Consider the following 24,285-nt stretch of genomic DNA (forward strand, 5'->3'; position numbering starts at 1 on the left):
TATTTGGCCAATATTTTAAAAAATAACAAAATGTTTTTCTTGAAAAAATAAAAAATATTTTTCTTTAAAAAATATAAAAAAATTATTTTTTGAACGAAATATTTTTTCAAAAAAATAAAAATAAGAAAAAAATATTTAAAAAAACAAAATAAAAAAACCATTTTTTTTGAATTTTTTTCTTGAATAACAAATAGGGTTTTGAATTGAGTTTTGAAAGTTTTGTTTGGTTATAAGTTTTGAAATTTTTTTATCCAAATCGTGATTATAAAACATAACCCAACGCGACCTTTATTATTTTTTATCTTGTCGGGTATGCACAGCACACATACATTACGCAATAAGCTTTATTAATCTAGGTATCTACATATTGAAGGGAAAAAAATAAAAATAAAAATCTGTCACAATAAAACTTTATTCATTGTGATTCTAACTCATTGTGACTTTACTTAAAAATTTCATTGTGACTATATTAGCTCTCATACTCAATGACTCTACTAACCGCACCATTTAAAAATGAGTAATTTTTTTTGGGGGGTGGTTTCAATCGAAAGTTTCATTAATAGAGGATAGCAAGGTCATACAATTGGGTATCCATCAAATTGCAAAGCTTCAATAACTAGGTATCTGTCAAATTCCAAGATGAACTCTCAACCCCAACAACACATTGCCTAGCAAACTTGTAAGCTGCACCATTCCTTCTACACCTCACAAAACAGAATTGTGAACAATACATCTGTTGCTAGAGCTAGCAGATATCCTAGACTAAAACCTCAACCTCTTGGTGGGACACTATATCACGGGATAGCATAGAAATCACTCTCTACACATCACCTTCAAACATCACAGATTGAAATCCCAACACCAACTCCAACTCCAATGCCAACGCCAAACGTACTGCCTCTGTAGCGGCAAGACACTTCAGGACACGCACCGAGCTACGACTTGTGGCTAGATCCACAATGTTAGTAGCTAGGAATATGCCTATTGAATCTCAAGCTGCAATTCCTAAGCCACCTTTTGCCATCCCTTCGCGTAAGCTGTGTCAAGGTTGATTTTAACCTTACCCTTTGGAGGATGGGCCCATCCAATGGTTCCATCCTTATGTGAAATTTTCATTCCAATGCCGCTAGTATGGCTTGTGGTTTTGAAAACTTGTTGGCATACGTCATGGCAGTCTGCATCACTTGCAAAAGATTGCCAACAGAGTTCTAAAAGAGAGTGCCATGTTGGCAAGTCCATATGTTCCATATGGTTGCAACTGCCACTCCTGTCCGCTCGTCTACATCTGTATTCCCAGCGTGCGTGATATTGCTCCATCAGTGGAATAATGATTGTTTATCAAAGGAGTCCACATTCAACCAAGGAGGAGATAAACACAAGACCGCTTGAGTGAAAGGGCAATCTACCAATACGTGCAGGAGCATTTCAGCCTCATGTTGAGACAATCAGTGTATTAAAAGGCTCCAGGCGCACCGAGGCAATAAGGTCTCCTATAGCCTAAGCGCGAGGCGAGGCAGGGCAAGGCGCACGCTCGCCTCACCAAAGCGAGGCACACGTAGAAGAAAAGCAAAATTACAAAATAGACAAACTTTTTAACATAACAAATATATGTAGTATATTAAAAATACAATATTCACAAAAGGTATAAAGTATCACATTCACATCCGCCAAAAACCTACTAAGATCATCCACATAAAGTTCAAAACAATTAAGCTTTTAGTTTGTGGTTCAAAAAAGAAATTAAAAAAAATTAAGTCCTATGCTTGCATTGTACTCAAAACTTAATAGACATCATCATCATCTTGAAGAACTACATCTCCATCATCATCACTGGATTTGTATCCATCCACATCCTCCTCTTCAGCCTCATCTGAATCTGCATCTTCCCATTCATCTTCCTCATCTACAAGTTGTTGGTGTGGAGCTGATAATCTTGAAGTTGAACTTGAACCCATTTGTGTTGTCCTAGTTGTGCTTGATCTAGTTCTTTGGTTACTCTCCTTAACTCCAGCAGCTACAGCAACATCATTCCACCCCAAAGAACCATCATTAAACACAAGCTCATTCTCCATCCTGCCAATCAACCATTAATTGCTCTCATCAATATCTTTCAACGAGATAGGATCAATATTGGTACGTTTCATGTATCGACGCTTCAATGCTCTGTTATACTTCACAAACACCAAATCATTGAGACGTTTTTGAGCTAGTGTATTTCTTTTTTTGCTGTGAAGCTACAACAATAAATAAAAAAGCTTTTAAATTCATATATAATTGAATTTGTTTTTGGAATTCACTACTAGATTTGACAACGGGTACTCACATGTTCAAACACACTCCAATTTCTCTCACAGCCAGATGAACTACAAGTAAGACTAAGAACTTTGATGGCAAATTTTTTCAAATCAGGAGTTTCGTGACCATAAGAACTCCACCAATCAGCTGTTCATGATAATTAGTTAGCACTCAGCATACATTTTGAGGTAGAAGGAATTGGCTATTAGAACAGAACATTGTAAATGATTACCTCGTACCCTTGTACTTATTTGTCTAATTGCCATAGGAATCTGGAAAAGTCCTTTAGCCTTTTCATACTTAGCCAATTCTACACAAATTTATCTTGGACCTCTAGTGTTGGGATCAATCTTGATATACATTGATATAGGCCTGCCATGATTTCTTTGTCCTTGGCAGCATTTGGATCTTTGTAAAACAAACTTGGATTTAAATAAAACCCAACTACATGCAAAGGGCGGTGCAATTGAATGTCCTACCTTTGGTCAATGATTTCAAAGATCTCTTTATACTTCTCTTCCTGTCCATCGAATGTATTTGTAATAGCTTCTTTGGCCCTATCCATAGCCTCGTAAATATATCCCGTTGGAGGCTTTTCTTCACCATCAACCATTCTTAGTACATGAACAAGAGGACAAGAAAATTGAAGGACAAGGTGAACATGATTCCAAAATGAAGGCATTGGCATTATTTGAACTGTCTTCTTACCCTATGGCTCCTTCACCCATTTGCTTTTGGTCGACTCCTTCGAAGTGAACGTCTTCCTCAAATTATCCCTTTGTTGATAAAGCCTTTGCAAAGTTAAGAAAGCTGTTGCAAACCGGGTTTTAGTAGGCTTGACTAACTCCTTCAATTGAGTGAAACTCCTCATCATATTCAACAAAGATGGACAATTATAAATAGAACAGTGAACCCCAATTGCCCTTTCAAATGTCTTCTTAAAATTGGGTAATTTGAAAATGTCTTCCAACATTAAATCCAAGCAATGAGCTGCACAGGGTGTCCAGCACAAATGGGGTCTCTTTGCCTCCAAAAAATTCCCTATAAGATTACAAGTTGCGAGTTTAGAACCATACAAGTTTAAACAATTAGAACCAAAACAAAAGCACACTATTTTTTTCTAATCTAGAGGATTTTACCTGCCAATACATTTGCTGCAGCACTGTCACTGACAATTTGGACCACATTAGCTTCTCTAATTTTATCAACAAACTTGTCAAGCAAGTTAAAAATCTTGTTTGCATCCTTTGAGTAACTCGATGCATCAATAGACTCACAAAACATGGTTCCTCTAGGACAATTCACCAAGAAATTAATCAAAGTCTTGTGCTTCCTATCCGTCCGCCCATCACACATTATAGAACAAACTGTGCTCAATCCTCTTTGTGCTCCTTCATCAACTTACGAACATGATTCACTTCTTTCTTGAGATAAGGAATCTGTATCATGTGGTACTTGGTGGTTTCAAACGCGGACCAAATTGCCCTATGGCTTCAATCATTGGTGCAGAACTTTCATTATTGACTACATTAAAAGAAATTCCAGTATCATATATCCATTGTGCAATTCTGACATATGCCCGCTCCATTGTACAATCCATGGGCCCTATCTTCCTATACTTTTTAGGCTTCAATTGAGTAGAAACAGGACTAGTTTTTCGAGTAGAACCTTGAATAGAAACAGGCTGTGTACGATGTTGAGGGATTTCTACAACATCATCCTCATCCTCATCCTCAAATTCTTCTTCGTTGACCAGGTTTAGTTGATCCTTCAATTGCTTTTTTTTTTTTGCCATATAGCCAGCCACCTCATTTCTAACCTCAGTTGGGCATCTAGGACATTTAATTACATTCCTATACCCTCCAACAAGATGTTGTTTAACTCGGCAAACACCCCCATTCATCTTTTTTCACAAAAATTACACTTGAACTTGCTTAGATTTTCAGGATTTACCATCGTTACGTACTTCCATGCTGAATCTTTTTTTCCACCCTCAGGTGTTGTCATTTATTATGTATGTACCTATTAAGATAGTAAGCAATGATTCAGTGCATTCAATCCATCATCATTCAATGTTGATTTTATACTTTTTTTTGACAGGGAAAAAAAACAGAGAGAGAACAGAGGAGAAAAAATATAGAGGAGAATAAAGGAGGGAAAAAAAACAGAGAGAGAACAGAGAGAAATAGAGAAGAAGAATAGAGGAGAAAAAAAACAGAGAGCAGGAGAAGAAGACCAGAGAATAAGAGGAGAAGACAGAAACAGAGAAGAAGAACAGAGGAGAAAAAATAAAATAGAAGCAGAAAAAACGAAGAAAAAAATAGAGAGAAAAAGACTAGAGAAGAGAGACAAGAAGACAAGAGAAGAGAAGAAGACCAGAAAAATAAAGCAAAAAAAAAAATAGAGGCAAAGAAGAACCAGAGAAGAACCAAAGAAGAGGTGAAGAGAGAGGAGAAGAGGAGAACTAGAGAAGAACCAGAGAAGAAAAGAAGAGAAGAACCTGACATGCTGTGTGTCGAAAGCCAAAGAAATGTGTCGTTTTCTCTTCCTGTCATGTTGTCTTCTTCTTATCCACCCACTAGGGTTTTTTTTTAATCCCTTTTGCTCTTTTGGACCATGTTTTGGTCATTTTATAATGTAAGAGAGATTTTGTTCCATGTGGGTATCCACACAAAAAACCATATGAGCCTTTGGAGTGGAATACAAGTGAAGCGCAGAAGGTGCTCGCCTCGCGCCTCAGAATAAGGTGCTTGCCTCAGCGCTTCAATTGCACCTAACCCACATCGCCTCGCCTTGCTATGCATGAAGCGCAGCCCTGCACCTTGCCTCGCCTTGCGCTTTGGCGCGCTTTTCAAAGCACTGGACACAATGGAAAACATATATCCTCGACCAACCTTCGTTGTACATGCGGGGATTTAATAAGAACTATTTCTTTGCAACATCTCCGTAGAAAGTGTAACTTTGCTTGGCACTGGAACATGCCACAACGACTTCCAGGACTTTAGCTCCTCCCCTGCCGCTACTATCTCCCTCTCCCCATCGCCCAAGCAAGCCATTCCTCTTAAGCATCATTGCAGTTTCATAACCTGAACCAACCGTGTAATCCCCCGAATCAGTGTAATGCCAAACTAACTTGTCCACCACATCTGAAACAGGAAGCAACATGTTCATGATTAAACTAGCAGCCTCCTCCTGAAACCTTCTTACCACCTCTTCTTCTAACCAACAACAATTTACGTGCTTAATTACATGGCCATTTTAGAAATCTAGGAATCACCCTATATAATATAGCTGCATGTGAAAAGGTATTCAGTCTATACGTAGCCAGCTCAGTCAAGTTTATTTTCTTGCCATCCCCCACCGTCCATCAAACACCAGCTTCAAGGACCTTCCTACCTTCCAGTAGGCTTAACCAAATCCAAGATGGGCCCCTAGTTTGGAGTCCAAAAAGGATCCGTCTCAAAAATGCTTGGCTCACAAAACGCTATACAAGAGACTAGAACCCCTAGGCAGAAATTGCCAGCCTTGTTTTGCTAGCAAAGCTAGATTATGTGCTTCAAGGTCTCGGAAACCCAATCCACCCCCAGTTTTCTTCTCAACAAGCTTATCCCACTGCAACTTGTGCATCCTCCGCTCATCTCCCTTTTGACCACACTACAAATTCGCTATAATTGCAGTCACCTGCTTACATTAATTAACAGGCAGTTAAAGCAATAAGATGGTAGTGCAAGGGCTATTATATGCACGTTCTATTAAATTGAAATTTTGTGTTTTAGTGGTTTGCATTCATATTTGAACAATTCATTTTATCTGTATAAATATTCCATAAAATATGTGAGTGATATATGCTCTCTAATGAACTAATTTAAAATTCCAGAGGGACTATTCTCATATGGTTTATTCAATTCATGAATTAACTCACTTTGAGTCTATTGCATTTGCAGATATATATCGTAATATATTAATTTAATAATAATATAATGTCATTTGTGCATCTCTATTACAATATAGAGAAACTAAATGGTTGGAATATGAAGGGCACTTGTTGTGCTTGTGAATTTCTTGCACTAAATGATTCGCAGATTTACAGATTTTTTTTGTTCGTGGTTGGATTTGGGAGTTTTATTCCTAGTTCTCTACTGGGGGCTTTTCAGTTTGGATGTGCAAATGGCTTCAAAGATTATTCTTTGTTGGGTTTTCAGTTCCGATTTGCAATTTTGGCTTCAAAGTACCAGTCAGAGCTGTTCATTTGTGCAATCTTGGTGTTTTGTGTTGCTCTTCTTCAGGTAAGAATGGAGGTTTTCTTGGGGGGGATGTGTTTCTTGTATTCTTTCACATTCTGATTTTCTGATGTGATGAATTATTTTGCTTTGTTATTTAGTATATGTTTGTCTATATACCTTGTCCTTGATTATGATCCTAGTTTGCCTTTCTTTTTCTGTTTTATTATTGGGGTTTTTATACAACATTGATATGGAGAAGTGAATGGAGAATACGAACAACAGCTTCGAGGTAATTTGCACTTTATTCCGCTTTCTGATTTTTTGATTTTCTGATATGATTTTTTCTTGCAAATTATTTTGGTTTTAATTGCATGTATGCTTTTTTGTTCATCATGATCCTAATTTTATTTTTCATTTGTGTTGCTTGGGTTTTTGTACATGAACATCGATATGGAGAGATGAGTTTTTCATTTATAGCTATTATTGGGTTTTCTTCTTCTTTTTCTTGTTTTGATCTAACTATATTGAACTTCTTTTTTGTTTGATTTCAACTTTGGATTGCATTTGTTATTTGCTAATTTGATCTTTGTATATTTATCATCTTTTTATTCTTCATTTTGATTATATGTGTTGCTTTGTTTCGGATCTCATAGGTATCTCTTGCTGATTTTTGTTCATTTATTTTTATATAATGTTTTTGTACTCTTTCGTTAGTTGCCCTTCTTTCCCATTTGCATTTTCATGTTCTTTTTCTTCTATTGATCTAACTATTTTTTGAATTACTTTTTGATTTCAACTTTGGATGTGTTCTGTTCTTCTGTTCGATACTTTATTTTCAAATAAGGTATTGTTTTGGTTAGGGTTATGGGAATATTTATCTATTTCTATGGATATATATATATATATATATCTATTTTGTGATATAGGACGAGTAGGGGTTACTTTTCTACAAGTAGTGAGCCCAGTTTAAGTATACTAGCAGCAACAATAGTAGGCTTGTAGGGCTGGATTTGGGGGGATTTTATGACTGTAGAAGTATTTTAAAAATAGGTGTTTTAAGGGTTTGTAAAAGGGTAGGGTTTTGGGAATGAAAGCACAAGTGTTTAGGAACCGTTGGGTGGTTGTTCTAAGCACTGTGAACAGTGACGTGAATAGTAACCTTGCTGGATAGAAGGAGGAGAGGGAGAGAGAGAGAGAGAGAGAGAAGTGCTTCACCCTCACAAGGGATAGGCCAATCATACACAATCTCAAATTTTCATAATATTAACTCAGCTATTGAATCATTGAGATTCCACATATTTATAGGCTAAAGACTCCTAATTCTATAAGGACTATAATTCTAAAAATGTTGCAACTACTAATATTCTAGACCAACTATGACTTCTAATTCTATTTTAATCATAATAGGAAACTTGGGACTTTTGACACTAAGATTATTCTAGATATAATAAAACCCATATATAATGACCCATTTAATAACTTGACCCAAAATAAAACCCATGGGTGACACCTACAACCTATGTCTAACAATTATTGGAATAACCATTATACCCTTAATTACTAAAACCCTACTATAATGAGATGAAGACTCAAAATTATTACAAATCTTTAATTCTTGACGCCCAAAATGTGCTTGATGTGAAATTCCAGATTTGCTCTTTTTCTTCTTTCCATGATCTGCATCATTCTCCCCTTCATTCGAAAAAACTTGACTTCAAGTATAAGGATTATGGAATCTTGTACTTGCAGCCATTCAAATTGATTGTTTTGAATGAATGATGAGAAAATCAAAAAGTTCAATGTTGTCATCACTCCATTACCACATCGAATTCATCAAGAATAATAAACTCAATGTGAATTTCATTTTTCTTGTGAAGAGCAGAAAGTTCAGTTGCATTCTCATCATTCTCTTTGGCTTCCTTGGCTTCAGAACATTGATCATGATGATCTTTCATGCTTTCTTTACTAAGCAAATTAATTTTTGCCTTCCTTTCTTTAATATCCTCAATATTAGCAGCATGTACATCTTGCTCTTTCTTAGTTTCTTCAAAATCTTCAACACTATCATCCGTTTACTCCTGGATATTAGTCTTCTCTAAAGCAGTAGCCAACAATCCTTTCATGGAAGCTTTCAATCCATTCAAAGTTGTCTTGATAGTATGCATATCGCTCTTTATTGTTGCAGCATCCTCCTTTAACATCGCAACATCTTTGTTAGTAGCTGTATAATTTGTTGACAAGGTTTCAAACTTCCAATTTAATTCAATGCTTGTCAACATTGTAATAAAGAAAGCAATTTCATCAAAAGATTGGTGAAAAACAAGCAAGGACCTTGAAGCTCTGAAACCAAACTGATGTAGGACGAGTAGGGCTTATTTTCCTACAAGTAGTGAGCGCGGTTTAAGTATACTGGCAGCAGCAATAGTAGACTTGTAGGGCTGGATTTGGTAGGATTTTATGACTGTAGAAGTATTTAAAAATTATGAGTTTTAAGGGTTCGTAAAAGGGTAGGGTTTTGGGAATGAAAACACAAGTGTTTAGGGGCAGTTGGGTGGTTGTTCTAAGCATTGTGAACAGTGACGTGAACAATAACCTTGTTGGATAGAAGAAGAAGAAGGAGAGAGAGAGAGAAGTGCTTCACCCTCACAAGGGATAGGCCAATCACACTAACACAATCTCAAATTTTCATAATATTAACTCTTGTTTTAAATCATTGAGATTACACATATATTTATAGGCTAAAGACTCTTAATTCTATAAGGACTGTAGTTCTAAAAATATTGCAACTACTAATATTCTAGACCAACTATGACTTCTAATTCTATTTTAATCATTATAGGAAACTTAAACTTTTGACCACTAAAATTATTCTAGATATAATAAAACCCATAAATAATGACCCATTTAATAACTTGACCCAAAATAAAACCCATGGGTGACCCTTACAACCCATGTCCAACCGTTGTTGGAATTACCATTATACCCTTAATTACCCATGTCCAACAATTGTTCGAAAATGATTTATTCGAAGTGCTTTTCTTGCGTATTCTTGATAAACCAGCCTTTATTTATAGATGTAGGAGGATCTGTTTGGGAAGTAAGAAGCCCCTTTGACATCTCTTCATCTGCAAATAATTCTCGATGTGAAAACACAGAGACAAAGGGCTGATCTTTGAATAGGACAAAGAGTGGATCTGTAGGGTCCCAAATGAATTGGCTTATTCGAAAAAGGCCTTGTTCTTTGGAAGATCTATCTCGTGTCTGGTACTGCATAGTTCCACTCTGCAAGAACTCCGAATCATTCTCTTAAAGCTCATCCTCTTCATCATAAATGATCCACTTGCCTCGAAATGACCTGGACCAATAGGGAAATCCCAATTCATTGGGCTTTTCGATCCAATCAAATAGAAAGCCCCAAGGGCGCCAGATTCTAGGAGCCCAAACTATGTGATTGAATAAATCCTTTTCTATCTGTTGCGGGTTAAGGGCTCCTTCCCCTTCTTCAAACTCCAATTCGTATTTTTCATAGAGAAATCTCTGATAAAAGGTAGAATAAGATCCGTTTTGCATCATATCAAAGGGATTCCTTGGTTTGGGCCGACGAAGCAATATCACTCGATCATTATCAAATTGACTACAATCTTTTTCTATTTGTGAGGATCCCACCAGAGCACTTTCTACTTCTAATAGGCCATGACCTAGATCAGAATCATTCTCAACGAGTCCATAAGAAGTGATCCCATTTTTTTCATCAGGTTCGGGTAAAGACCAAAGATATTGAGTAACCGATCCGGCAGAACAACTCAAAAGATGAAGTATCGTTAATTTCTTCATGCTCGTTCCAAGTTCGAAGTACCATTTGTACAAATAAGAATCCCCTTGGTTACATGGTTTCTTCTTCATATAGATAGATAGAGGATCTATTGGGCAATTACTTAGAAGTACATTTTGGGCAACAACCCTTCCTATTTGATAGAAAAGGATCCCATGATCCTGAACCGATCTTACCTAGGATCGAAAATCCCAAGTTTGTCAATGAAGAGAGGATCTAATTGTATTAGTATCTATAATTGATTTCTTTTGTGTAATACTAATCAATAGGGCCTCATTGGTAAGTGCTACAAGATCTCGTGCATTGGAACCAATGGTTATGGACCCGAATCCATTAGTATGGAACATTTTCTTTTCAAAGTGAAATCCCCTAGTATATGAAAGAGTGAAAAAGTGCTTTCGTTGTTGTGGAATAAGAAGCCTTCGCATCTTAATGCATGTATTTAATTTATTCGGAGTATTAGAGCAGGATCCACTTTTGGGGGAATGAGTTGAAGCAATAACAAGAATATTTCTAGTGGAACATCTTTCACAGTCCCTGGAGAGGTGGTTCACTAATAGACCGAGGGATAAGTAATTCGACTCATTCACGTCCAGATCATGAATGTTTGGAATCCATATTATGCAAGGAGACATTGCTTTTGCTAATTCGAATTGAAAGTTGATATAAAATCGGTATATTTCCGACATCATATCCATAGTTAGCACATTCATCATAGTCAGCAGCTTCGTATCAAGGTCACGATTGATATTGTCACTAGCATCAATGTCGTCACTATCATCAATGTCAATATCATCAATAAGAAAACCTTTAGGCTTGTTATCCAGGAACTTGTTCAGAAATACCGTAATGAAAGGAACATAGGAGTTTGTCGCCAGGTATTTGACCAAATAAGATCGTCCGGTTCTTATAGAACCTATCACTAAAATACCCCTAGAGGGGGAGCGAAAAGGGTTTTTCATGAGATGGGAAATGAAAACTATTAGCCCCACACGAGGTTTGTGAATGAGTGATTGTCTGATAATGAGCAAGGGATATCCTTCTTTCTGCTAAACAGGATGTATTGAACTCATAATTGATTAGATACTTTTTATGAATGTCAACTAAGTATCGTAAGTAAATTGCTCCCTGTTGTTCAATAATTTGTCCAGCAATTGTTGGAATTACCATTATACCCTTAATTACCAAAACCTTCTATAATGACATGAAGACTCGAAATTATTACAAATCTTTAATTCTTGATGCCCAAAATGGGCTTGATGTGAAATTCTAGATTTGCTCTTTCTTTTTTCCATGATCTTCATCATTTTGCCAATGCAGAGATCCATTGGGAAGTTGTGTGAAATATAATGGTTGGTATGGGAGCTTTCATCTTACTTATTTTAGCTCTCTTTTTTATCTTTTTGATAAATAATCAAACTTTATAGAAAAGCATCAAGGCGATGCAAAGAGTACAAAAAAGCAACCCACATAGGGCCCAACAACCTAACTAAAATTCTCCACGAAATCTACAAAAGCCAAAACATTAGAATCAACTGAACCTGTAACCCAACTACGCAAAATCAACAAAAGCCTACTCTCTAACCAAGGCACTGAATGACATACATCCTGGAAAACATGCCTATTACACTTCTACCAAACCAACCAAAGCAAGCAATGAGAAGCAAGAAGCCAAGCTTTCCGTCGCCTTTTAGCTCTTATTAAGTTAAACACTATCATGTTTGCTATTTGCTAATGCGGTCTTTAAATATTGCTCTTCTTTTTATTTTGTATTTGGATTATGCTGTTCTTGGTTCGGTTCGGACATCATGGTTATCTCAATATCTATTGCTTGAGTTTTAACTTTGGATCCATCGAGTTCTTGTATGTATTATATCTTGTTTTTACTCAGGTATAGATTGAGGGCTTTGTTTTTTTGGATTCGATTTTATGTCATATTTTTAAAAATAAATTAATCAAGGTTTTTGGTGTTCAGATGGTCATGCAGAAATTAATTGGTGACATGCGTAAAATGCCAATGGCCTCTGGCCTTGTTTAATTCTAGCCTAATTGATAGTACATCATATTTTTTGTTTATTTCTATCGAAGTCATTATATGGTCTCATGTTTCAAATTTATGGATGTGTAACGAACAGGAATGTAGTTAGTTTTTTTTTGGTTGTTGTCTATCTGTTTTATTTATTTATTTTCACATCGTAATCATCTAACTGCTTTTTTTATACATCATATTCAACTTTACAAAAAAATGGAATTGAAACTGAATTACTTGTAATGGACACTAGGTTGCATGTCTGCACACTTCCACCTCACTAGCACTCTGATTACAAGTCAAATAGTTTATTAAGTTTTCTAGTGATTTATGTTAACTTGGGGGGGTAATTTGAGAATTAAAAGCACTGTTCTTGCTTTGTTATGTGAAACATTCCTCTTGGATTCTTTTTTGATTACTTCTAAAGCAAGAGTAATTAGAGAGATCATGAAGAGCCTCAATGGAGTTAGTAAGCAAAGTTATGATGAGGGTAGGACAGAACCAGAGGCTGCTCAATCTCTTTAAATCATTTTTACATGGTAAAATTTTTATTGAAAATTGATTTTTCAGACATTTCAAGAAGCAAAATTACTAACTAATTTTTTGTACTTGATATTTCTAACATTATGTTTAATTGATATTAATACCTAATTCCCCCCTTTTTTTTTTGGGTGTGTGTGTGATATATAATCAATCTTAAGTTGGTTTTTATCAATTTTAATTATATATATATATATATTTTGCAGAAGTTATTGTTATAACTGTTGTCAATAAAATTCTAAGAATGAACAATACAAGAAAAAAGTTTATCTTTTATATCGGTCAATACATCAACTATATTATTTACTTCTGTTTGTAGAGTTCATTTACTTATTTATTTTTAAATTTCTGATTCTGACAAGATATCACGTCAACCAAGCACTTCCTCCCTTTTTATTTTCCTTCGACAAATCACTCCTTAAATCCTTAATCCAAACATAACTATAATATATTAAATTATTCATTGGCCTGTTCCTATGTTTGGGCCTTTGGCCAATAACAGAGTCGGTTTTGGGCAGAACGTGAACTAATCAATCATTTATTTTATATTCCGTTGCATTTCTTGACTGGAAAAAAACTACACAAATGCAATTCCAATTCTAGAAAATTATATTTATTCAATCCATTTTCTCATTTTTGTGTTTACTCATTTTGCTCGTTTATTGATGGTTTACGTAGTTTTTGGCTATTATATTTTTCCTCCCATCATTTATTGAAATACCTATTCATAATTGTCTTTATGCATGTGAGTTTTTCTTCACCGAGGTTTTAATGTGTTTGTTTTTCCTGTTGTTGGCTCAAATAATTTAAATTTCTTTTAAATCCTATTGTACATATTCTGTATAAATCAACTTACAACTCAATAAAATTCAAGATATCAAAATTGAATGAGCTCTTTTGCTTACCCCTATCTCTAACGCTGTGTTTGGTGAGGGGATTTGGGAAGGGATTTGGAAAGGGAAAGGAAAAAGGTGTGTAAAATTAGGTGAAATGTATATATATTTTACTTGCATTTCACCTACCTTTTTCCTTTTCCTTTTCCTTTCCAAATCCCTTCCCAAATCTCCAACCAGGCATAGCGTAAAGGGGTGCAAGCACTTCACTTGCACTTCTCCTTATGTTTGAGTGTCTTAGATTGCACTATTTGTATCTCTAGAAACATTGTTATGTCACCACCTTCATATTCATAAATAAGCATTCTTACTCACAAATAAACAAAGCAGTTTTATTTTATTTTTTTAAGTAAATGTTCTGTTTAAAAATTTAGAAATTTCCACAGATCTGTGAATGGTCTTGCTTTTTCATATACTAAAATCTTATAACAATGAATGAGTGTATTATGAGATTTAACAAATTCTCTTGGGTTGTGTTTGAATCATGGATTTGGGTAGAGATTTAAACAAACCATTCCTAAAATGCAAGCATACTTAGCTTTTAAAGGTCACGATTGCTTATCAATAGAAACAACCATGTCCGAAATTTTAGGAAAATGCTATCTACCCATAAATTTTACACCGAAAAGTATCCCAAAAGTGAGGTGTATGGTGCAGATTCAAAGTTAGTGTGATGTGAGTACGCCCGGAATGAATGTGGTCTATCCTGCATATGTATTTTTTTGGTCTATCCTACGTATGTATTTTTCTGGATGATTTTTCTAGGTATGTAGTATTGTTGAAAATTTTAACAAGTTGTGTTCTATGTTACAATAAATTTCTATAAATCTAAGCATTCCTATAGGATTGACTGGGACCTTTGTGGCTATTCTTCAACCTGATCTCAAATGAGTAACTATATCTTAAAAAATTAGTTTCAAATTAATAATTAACAAACTGAGAGATGCATAGTTCATTATATCTAAAAGTGTGTGCAAGCTGTTGCAAGGAAACTCCAGGGTAGACTCGACAACTCAATGTTGGTAGGTACATTTCCCACTTTCTACTTTGTGTTCCTAAAAGGCCATTCCTTTGGCTTAAAGGATTTCAAAGTGCGCATTTTTGGGACTCAATACTTCTGTTGTGCTTCTGTAACAGGTTGAAGGATTCAAAACAAACTTAATTTACTTTGATTCATACCAAGCCACCTGCCTTGGAAAGTTTGTCACGGGTATGTCTAGATCATTTGACTCTATGTTGATACTAACTTTCCTTGTTGCAGCTTATGTTGATTCTAATTTGCCTTTGTTTGCAGTTCATTCATATCACTTTCTCAAAATGTGAATTCCGATGTCAGGTTAGTCTTCAAAACTAATTTTTGTTTATATCTATCAAAGTTATTGAATGGTCTCATCATGTTCAAATTTTTGGATGCGTATTTTTTGCTGCCTAGAAATCTAGTGAACCATAATGTAGTTAATTTCCTTTTGGTTGTTTTCTATGTGTTTTATTAGTTTATTTTCATGTCATACTCATCTGAGTGCATTGTTGCATTGTTTATACAACATATTCAATTTCACAAAAAAGTGGAACTAAAACTAAAACTGAAATTACTTGTAATGGGCACTAGGTTAGCACACTATATAAAGCGTGGATGTAATTTCAGCCCCATGAAATGTCTTTTACCATTCTTCTATGTTCTGTTTTCTTATGCTTGGGCATAATAACAAAAATCATTATGTATGTTTTCTATTGTGGTTTTTAAACGGGAAATCTGTGAAGTAGAGTTCTAGAATTGGGTTTTTCTCTTCAATATGGGATTTTGTTTTTTTTTTTTGTTTTTTGGGTAAGTCATAAAATAAATGCGAAGAATATACACATTTACGAGGGGCATACCCCAAGGAACACAACACATCTAACACAGCCCCCCAATGAGGGGGACACTAATAAAAAAACACAAACAAATCCTAGCTTAATCAGTGAAGTAGTTTTGGGAGAGAGAAAACTATGTACTTGTTTTGATCATAGCTTAACTTATTAGACAAGGAAGATCCAAGAAATAATAGGGATATGCATGCATTTAGGTGGTTGGTGATGGGCTGGTAGTATATTTTTAGTTCTTGGACATTATGTGGTTGCAAATTGCAATACAGTAAAGTTATTAAATCTACCTTTATAAGAATTCTGTTGGTCCATCAAGAGATGCCAAACCCCAGCCAACTATTTTGATTTAGTAATGCAACAGAATAGTAGGTGAAGTTCAGCATGATCATTAAGATGCACATTTTGCTTCAGTAATTAACACATGAGATTTGCAATTAAAATTCTACATGATTATTTCTATCATTTTTCAATATGCACATTTTTCTTTAATAATAAATTAAAAAAAAAGAATTAAAAATTGTGATTAAATTTTTGTTTGTCACAGTCTATGAAGCACGGGTACAGGTACTGGCACGATACGGGTACGTCAACACGGTAAAATCTAAAAAAAGTAGGGTACAGGTACGGCTTGGTACACTTGTAAAGAAATATTTATTTTTAATTTAGAGTAATGCAAAAATTAATTAAATGGTTTAATTTGTTAAAATTCAACCTATAATTAACATTTAATGTCAGAAGTAAAGGTATAAATCAAAATTAAATGTCAATATATCAAATAACTTACAAACCATAATTTAATTTTAAAATCATGCTAAGTATAAAATTAAAAATAAAAAAGAAGTCTAGTGAAAGGAGTTTTATCTCTGTAGTAGAAGAAAATATTGTTTCAACTGAGGCACAGTACGGCTTGAGTGTATACTAGGTACGTTTCGGTATGCTAAAAATTAAGAAGAAATAATTTAGGTACATGTTTCGTGTAACCGGTACGTATGCAGAAGTACCATACGAGGTACCATACGCCGGTAAATACCCGGTACGGGTATGGCATGATTTTCAAAGTACCCATGCTTCATAGGTCACAGTAACTATTCCTATAATGTAGAATCAGGCTGTGTTTGGTGGAGCTTTGGAAACGTGATTTCACACCTTGGTTTGAGTGTTGTATTTGGTTAGAATTTTCAAAAATTGATACCCGGGCGTCCGACCGGTTGACCGGAATTGTATTTTTTTTTTTTTTTTTGTGTGTGGCAATTGGCACTTGTTATTTTTTATATTTTAAATAAAAAAAAATTTTACAATTTTTTATGAGCTTTGAATAGAATTTTGAGTTGTGTGTTTGGTTATGAGTTGTAAGTTTTTGAATCAAACAACTTTTCTGATTTCAAAAATTCAAAACTCATAACCAAACAAATTTTTTTTTTTCAAATCATAATTCCAAAACTCACAAACTCAAAATATAACTCTATTCTCAAATCATAATTCTAAAACTCTAAAGTATTTGAGGCTGGTATATTTTTAGTTCTTTTGCATGCATTTAGGTGGTTGGTGATGAGCTGGTATATTTTTAGTTCTTGGACATTATGTGGTTGCAAATTGCAATACAGTAAAGTTATTAAGTTATACAGTAAAGTTATTGATTCAAGTTTGATTCAGAGAGTGGCTGAGTTACTTGGGTGTGGTATGGAGACATTTCCGATGAAGTATTTGGGGCTTCCGCTGGGAGGTAACCCAAGGGGTGAAGTGTTTTGGAATCCGGTTGTGGAAAAGATAGGCAAAAGGTTAGAAGGATGGAGTAGGGCTTTACTATCCCGTGGGGGTAGGTACACTCTGGTTAAGACAGTGCTAAGTGGAATTCCAATTTATTTCATGTCTGTGTTTAAGATTCCAGTCAAGGTAGCAAAATCTATTGAGAAATTAATGAGGGATTTTCTATGGGAAGGGAAAGATGAGGGTAGGAGGGATCATTTGGTGAATTGGGAAACGGTGTCCTTATCTAAGGAGAAAGGGGGTTTGGCCATTGGTAATATAGTGGCTAGAAACATGGCTCTGCTAGGCAAGTGGTTATGGCGATTTCCCAATGAGTGTGGTTCATTATGGCATGATGTTATTAAAAGTAAATATGGGATTCAAGTTAATGGTAGGGGCTTGCAGGTGGTCTCGAGGGGTAGCGGTCGAGCTCCTTGGAAGTCCATTTCTCAGATTTATCTAGTTTGGTCCCGATTCATTTTTATGAGGGTGGGTAATGGGGAAATGGTCAAATTTTGGAAGGATGTTTGGGTGGGTTCGATGTCCTTGGCTGAGTTATATCCACTTCTATATGGTGTTTCTCAATCTCATAATTGTTCTGTTGCATCTGTGGCGGGTTCTTTGGTGGTTCCTTTATCTTGGAATTTTAATTTCCGCCGAAAATGTTTCTTTTTCTCCAATGTTGAAGGATAGGTTGGTTTGGAATATTCATTCGTCGGAGTCTCTCACTTGTAAGTCCTTTCTTGATAAAATCATTGATAATTCTCATGTTCCATTTCATAACAAGATTTGGAAGGCGTGTGCTCCTTTCAAGGTGAAAGTGTTCATGTGGATTTTGGTTCATGGGGGCACTCTGACCAATGATTCATTTGCAAAAGAGGAGACCTTCGCGGTATCTTAATCCGCAATGGTGCATCATGTGTTGTAGAAGTGGAGAATCTTTGGATCATCTCTTTTTGCATTGCTCGGTGGCTAGGTGTTTATGGCTTAGGGTGTGTGGTTTGGGTACTGTGATGTGGGTGGCCCCAAGAGGATGTGCTCAAATGTTATTATTTGATTTTCAAGTTTTTGGAAGATCAAAGAGAGCTAAAGTATTGTGGAGTGGTGTAGTCTTTGCAATTTTCTAGGTTGTTTGGTTGGAAAGAAATGCTCGGATTTTCGATGGAGTGGCCCGGGATATAGATTACTTATGGGATAGGGTGAGATACTTGGCATCTTCTTGGGCCTCGACGAGCTCAGTATTCCGGGAGATTAAGCTTTTTTTGCTTGCTTCGGATTGGGTGTCAGTTTGTTCTATGTAGAAGTTTTTGAATTTGGTATTTTTGTTTTTTTGTATTTTCTTTTCCTATTTTTGGTTTTTCCATTTCTGCTGTAAGTGGATATCTTATTCTTTTTTTTTCTTGGCCTTGAGCTTTAATAAATCTTTGTTTGTTGCTGATCAAAAAAAAAAAAAAAGGAAAAAAGTTATTAAATCTACCTTCATAAGAATTGTGTTGGTTCATCAAGAGATGCCAAACCCCAACCAACCATTTTGATTTAGTAATGCAAGAGAATAGTAGGTGAAGTTTTGCATGATAATTAAGATATGCACATTTTGCTTTAGTAATTAACACATGAGATTTGCAATTAAAATTATACATGATTATTTCTATCATTTTTCAATATGCACATTTTTCTTTAATAATAAATTAAATAAATAAATAAATAAAAATTATTATTAAATTTTTCTTTATCACAGTAACTATTCCTATAATGTAGAATCAGGCTGTGTTTAGTGGAGCTTTGGAAATGTGATTCCACACCTTGGTTTGAGTGCTGTATTCGGTTAGAATTTTCAAAAATTGATACCCGGGCGTCTGGGCAGTTGACCGGAATTGTATTTGTTTTTTTGTTTTGGCAATTGGCACCTGTTGTTTTTTATATTTTAAATAAAAAAAAATTTGAAATTTTTTATGAGTTTTGAATAGAATTTTGAGTTGTGTGTTTGGTTATGAGTTGTAAGTTTTTGAATCAAACAACTTTTCTAATTTCAAAAATTCGAAACTCATAACCAAATAAATTTTCTCTTTTCAAATCATAATTCCAAAACTCACAAACTCAAAATACAATTCTATTATCAAATCATAATTCTAAAACTCTACCAAACGCTACCTAAATCTTCCCTTTACAGAAGTTATTGTGCATATGTTTTATCAACAGACGTACACAAAATGCAAACATGAACACATTAGATATTTCCATTCATTATATTATTCTGTCTATAAATTTAAAGAGAGAACACTCCAAAAGAGAAATTTTTTTGTCATACTGTGAGTGCCACAATGCCTTCAATATTGTCCTTAATTTGCAATCGTACTATTCTACATCTTATAGAGATTGAAGAATCTGTGTGTCTATGTACACTCAGGCTTGCCGTGTTGTAGGATTCACCAAAGTATATGCAAACTGTGCGGTTCCTTACCTTGAGTGTCTTTTGCGCTCCACAACTTGTAATTGAAATTGCTGCACACAAAAAACTTTTGGGGGATAAAAAGGTACAAAAACGCCTCTGCTTGTCATTGGCAAGTATTACAACATGTTAAAGTGTAGATGTTTTTTATATTCTAACCATTTTCATGTTGTTCATCAATTGTGTATAATATCATCAAGCTTCACGAGTAAATTTACATTTTAGACATTTCTTGTCACGTGTGTGCTTATTATCTCATCTCATGGAAAAGCAAGCGCTTGATGTACGCTGATGATCTGAACTCATTAATTTATTTTGCATAAGATGCATTCGAATTAGTCATACGCATTATGATTAGAATCTGTTCCATATCACTTTGTTGCCAACATATATATGTGTATATATATATATATATTAACTACACTTTAATAGCACAAAAAATTGCGTTCTATTCAACATATCACTTTGTCACCAACACTTACAGTTTAGACTAATCACTGGGATGGATTGTAAATTAGATTAATTATTGGCTAAATTTAGGAGCAAATCCTTAGAAATTTGTTTTGTTTCCCACTGAACTTTTGCTTTCGTTGTGTAGATATTTCAATGTGCAAGTGTCATCCAATTTGAATATCATCGGTTGCTCAACCTTTGAAGATGGTATCAGGTGGATGATTTAATGAGAGAAAAACTCCTTTCAGAAATGAGAATCTTCTCAAGAGAATGGGAAATTAATTTTTTATTTGGAGTTTATTTTTTATACAAACATATACAACTCAATTTACTTTATTGGGAACTATTTATACCTGTCTTTGTGGTAATATTTTTGCACACAAGATCTTGGTCAATTTTCTGTTAACCCTAAAATAAGTTCAATTTCATGGTGACATTATTTAGAGTTGGTTACACTGATATCTCTTAACAATCTCTTAAATATCATTTTATTCTCTTTATCTTTAATTTTAAAACTGTACATTTAGAAACCAATCACTTAAAAAGAATGAGTTGATTGACGAGAGTTTGTTAATCTCTTAACTGTTTGACAATACATTTGTCATGATATTTATTAGTGCACAGCAAGGTAGTAACGTTAATTCTAATCTGAATAGTCTTCAAACATATTGTGTATGTTTTTATTTGAGAAGCAATCGCACATGGTTGAACTAAACATGAATCTTTAGGAGTCATTTTCTCCAATGTTTCAATGGATGATTTTGTGGTTGGCAGCAAAATGAAACGATTCCGTTCTCTCGTAATCCTGGCAACCGCTTCTTCCATGCTCTCGTCGGGTCTTTGCAATGTTCTAACCACAACATTTAGAACAATCGGCAATATTTTTGGGTTTCGGTCCAAATTCACCATTATACGAGCAATTCTGTGCACCTCATTTATTATTGACTCTTTAATACTCGAGGGTAAACTTTTACGACTTAAATGGCCAGACAAAATAACTTTCATGTTCTTGTTCTCTAGAAAATTGTTGCGACTTAAAAAAAAATACCCATCGATATGAGTCTAGCACTATAACATCACTATTGTGCTTCCTACCAATATTGTTGCTGCCACAAGTAGGTTTCTTGAGTTCATTTGAAAATCGTATTTGGACAAAAATGCCATCATCAATCTGCCTACGGGAGGTTGTGGTAAGAATTCTCTCGTCCTCCCAACAATTGTAGACATAGCTATGATCCGTGTCTATGGTATTGTATGATCTGATGATACCAAAATAAAAAATATCAAATATGAATATGATATGAAACAGACAAAAGAAAATATAATGTATATAAAAGGGAGAGATAGATACTAAAATTTGCTAAACAAAATCTAAAGGAAGCATATATTTAAAATAACATTCTGTACCCAATTTGATTTGGATATTTAATTTCCGAGTTTTGAGGAGATTTATAGTCTGATTGTTTCTTGTTTGGGATTTATTTATTCATTTAGTTTTATTTTTATTTTTTTTATGCTCAAGATTGTTGTGCAGATAGTATCTAGAACACCCAACTACATCAAAGTTGATGATAGTTATTAATAATTAGAATAAAAACTAGAATTAGAATTAAAACAAATGCAAATATAGAGAATAGAGAGAAAATTAAACACATACAACACTAAAGATTTTATGTAGTTTAGCAAAACCTACCTCCATGAGCAGTAATTTTCACTAACCATGGGCAATCGTATAAATAATAATTTTTAATATCAAACAGGAATGATTGTGTACCTCTCAATCGCTCACAAAAACCCAAAATATTTCAACATGAGAAATCACCCATATTTATATTTATAATAGAAAAATCTTAAGATTAAACCCAACCCCACAAAGAATAGAATTCTAGTTATTAAATAAATTTAGTTTCTTATAATCCAATCGAAAACTAATAAGAATACACTAAGAACCAAGTCTTACAAAAATTCTCTCCCACAATCCTAATCCATAAAATAAAAGAATAACAATAAATATAAATAATCATAATAATAATAATAAAAGGAAGAAGAAAGAAGTATAGTCAAATGCAAACTGATTTGAGAGTGGATAATGAGTCAAAAACAATCAATAAATAAGAGTTTTTCACACTCACTCGCCAAAACTTGGTTGTGGTGGATGCTGTGTTTGGGGTTTACTTACTGATCTGGCCCATCCAATTGCTCTCCCAATTGGGCTTGCCCAAGGTCGAAAATCTACAATACTTCGAAAATTCATTTACTTTTTAAAAAGGACGTGGAGCTCTTCCTGTTCTTAATTCGAATTGGAGGGCATTGTTTGGGCACGTGGAGTTCAATACGAGTTTTGTTTCGATAATTTAAGTCGTTCATTTTGTTGAGCACTTCGTATATCAATCACAAAAAAAATTAGATCGATCCGATGATCGTAATCTATTCAATTTGTTGTGTTTGTCACTAAAAATATAGACGACAATTATATTTTTAAAAATATACCATTTATTTTTTATTTGACAAATGCGATAAATTGAATAGGTTGTGATTATCGGATCGATCTAATTTTTTTTGTGTGATTGATATACATGAAGTGCTCGACAAAATGAACGATTCAGATTATTAAAACGGGACTTGTGGTAGAATCCATAAACCTTAATAGCGCCCTCCAATCTAGATTAAGGACGGAAGGGGATCCACCTTCTTTTTAAAAATAAAAAATAAATTACTCACATCTAGGAGTGTTCGCGGTTCAGTTACAATTAGGGAACCTCCAAATCCACCGGATTGGCAGATTAGAAAAAATCAATCCGCATCCGTCTGTCGGATTGACTGATGCGAATTGAACAAATTGGCAGATGGATTCGGATCGGTTTGGCAGTTTAAACTTTTACAAATTTTGAACATTATACAACTTGTCAATATTTTTTTTAAGATAACAATCTAACTCAACATAACCAAAAGATTATCAAATAATTATCAAATACCAATAATAAATACATATAACAAAACCATGCATTATCAAAACTATTTAATTACTTTTTTTTATTCAAAAACTATTTAATTTGATTTTTTTAAAAAAAATGACAAAATTAACCTTATATTTTCCACACAAAAATACCAAATATCAACACTTGCCATTTGATAAAAAGATTTTCAACTTGAAAACAAATTGAAAAGACAATTGAATATCTAAACTTTTTTTTCAATTGAAAATACAAACAGAATATCTAAACAAATTGAAAACATAAAGTCTTACTAATTTTTAGGGGTGCTCATGGTTTGGCGGTTCGGTTGCGGCAAAAAAAATCTCAAATCCACTATCCGTTCAAAATTGGGTAGATTAGAAAAAATCAATCCGCAACCATCCGCTCATCATCACACATCCATCCAAAATGCGGCGGGTTGGTTCGGTTTGGTCAGTTTGGATCGGAATATCCACTGCTCACCCTTACTCACACCCATCAATTATAGGGTAAATTACACTAACCTCCCCTGATGTTTTGTATAATTATAAGTGCCTTCCCTGTAGTTTTAATAATAACACTAATCTCCCTTACTTTTGAAATTATTATAAAGATTCTCCCTTTTGCTAACTTTATTCCAAACAGTGTAAAAAATAACATTAAATGACTAAAATACCCCAACTCCATCTTTCTCTCTCTATTAACCCAACTACTCCAACATTGCCGCATCTAACCCACCAAATCCTAGAGAAAGATAAATTAGTGACTTACTATCTAAGGCTATCGTCAACTTCTATCTCCAAGTGAGCTTACATTTAAATTTAAGGAAATATTACACATTCATAAAAAAATAAAAAAAATAAAAATTAAATTTTTAATTATTAATATTTATAAAATTTATTGTTTTTTAATAACTAATTTTCAAAATCACTCCTGAAATGAAATTTTTTCTAAATTTAAAGTAAGCATAACTAAACTTTTATATCCCACCATGCAAGGCTATTGAAA

The 24,285-nt window shown here is 34.3% G+C and overlaps 1 protein-coding gene across 40 annotated transcripts in view; it reads left to right on the top strand.

Moving 5' to 3' along the window:
• The window catches only part of LOC114279355 (uncharacterized), a 114,839-nt gene that overhangs the window by 82,584 nt on the left and 7,970 nt on the right, over positions 1 to 24,285 (top strand). For 7 of the 40 annotated variants that reach the window (XM_082909595.1, XM_082909596.1, XM_082909592.1 and 4 more), the window contains 6 exons: positions 6,386 to 6,581; positions 6,778 to 6,807; positions 14,950 to 15,022; positions 15,107 to 15,148; positions 16,220 to 16,296; positions 19,845 to 19,955. In XM_082909595.1, the coding sequence (XP_082765721.1) occupies positions 15,142 to 15,148; positions 16,220 to 16,296; positions 19,845 to 19,955 (195 nt within the window). In that variant the 5' untranslated portion in view covers positions 6,386 to 6,581; positions 6,778 to 6,807; positions 14,950 to 15,022; positions 15,107 to 15,141. Of the gene's footprint in view, positions 1 to 4,395; positions 6,582 to 6,718; positions 6,808 to 13,837; positions 14,839 to 14,949; positions 15,023 to 15,106; positions 15,149 to 16,219; positions 16,297 to 19,794; positions 19,956 to 20,468; positions 20,777 to 24,285 lie in introns of those variants that run through there. The other 33 variants (XM_082909591.1, XM_082909582.1, XM_082909590.1 and 30 more) reach the window with 27 other exon arrangements.

Source organism: Camellia sinensis, chromosome 15 (assembly GCF_055761805.1).
Source record: "Camellia sinensis isolate YWXY chromosome 15, ASM5576180v1, whole genome shotgun sequence".
In the NCBI taxonomy this organism is placed as follows: domain Eukaryota; kingdom Viridiplantae; phylum Streptophyta; class Magnoliopsida; order Ericales; family Theaceae; genus Camellia; species Camellia sinensis.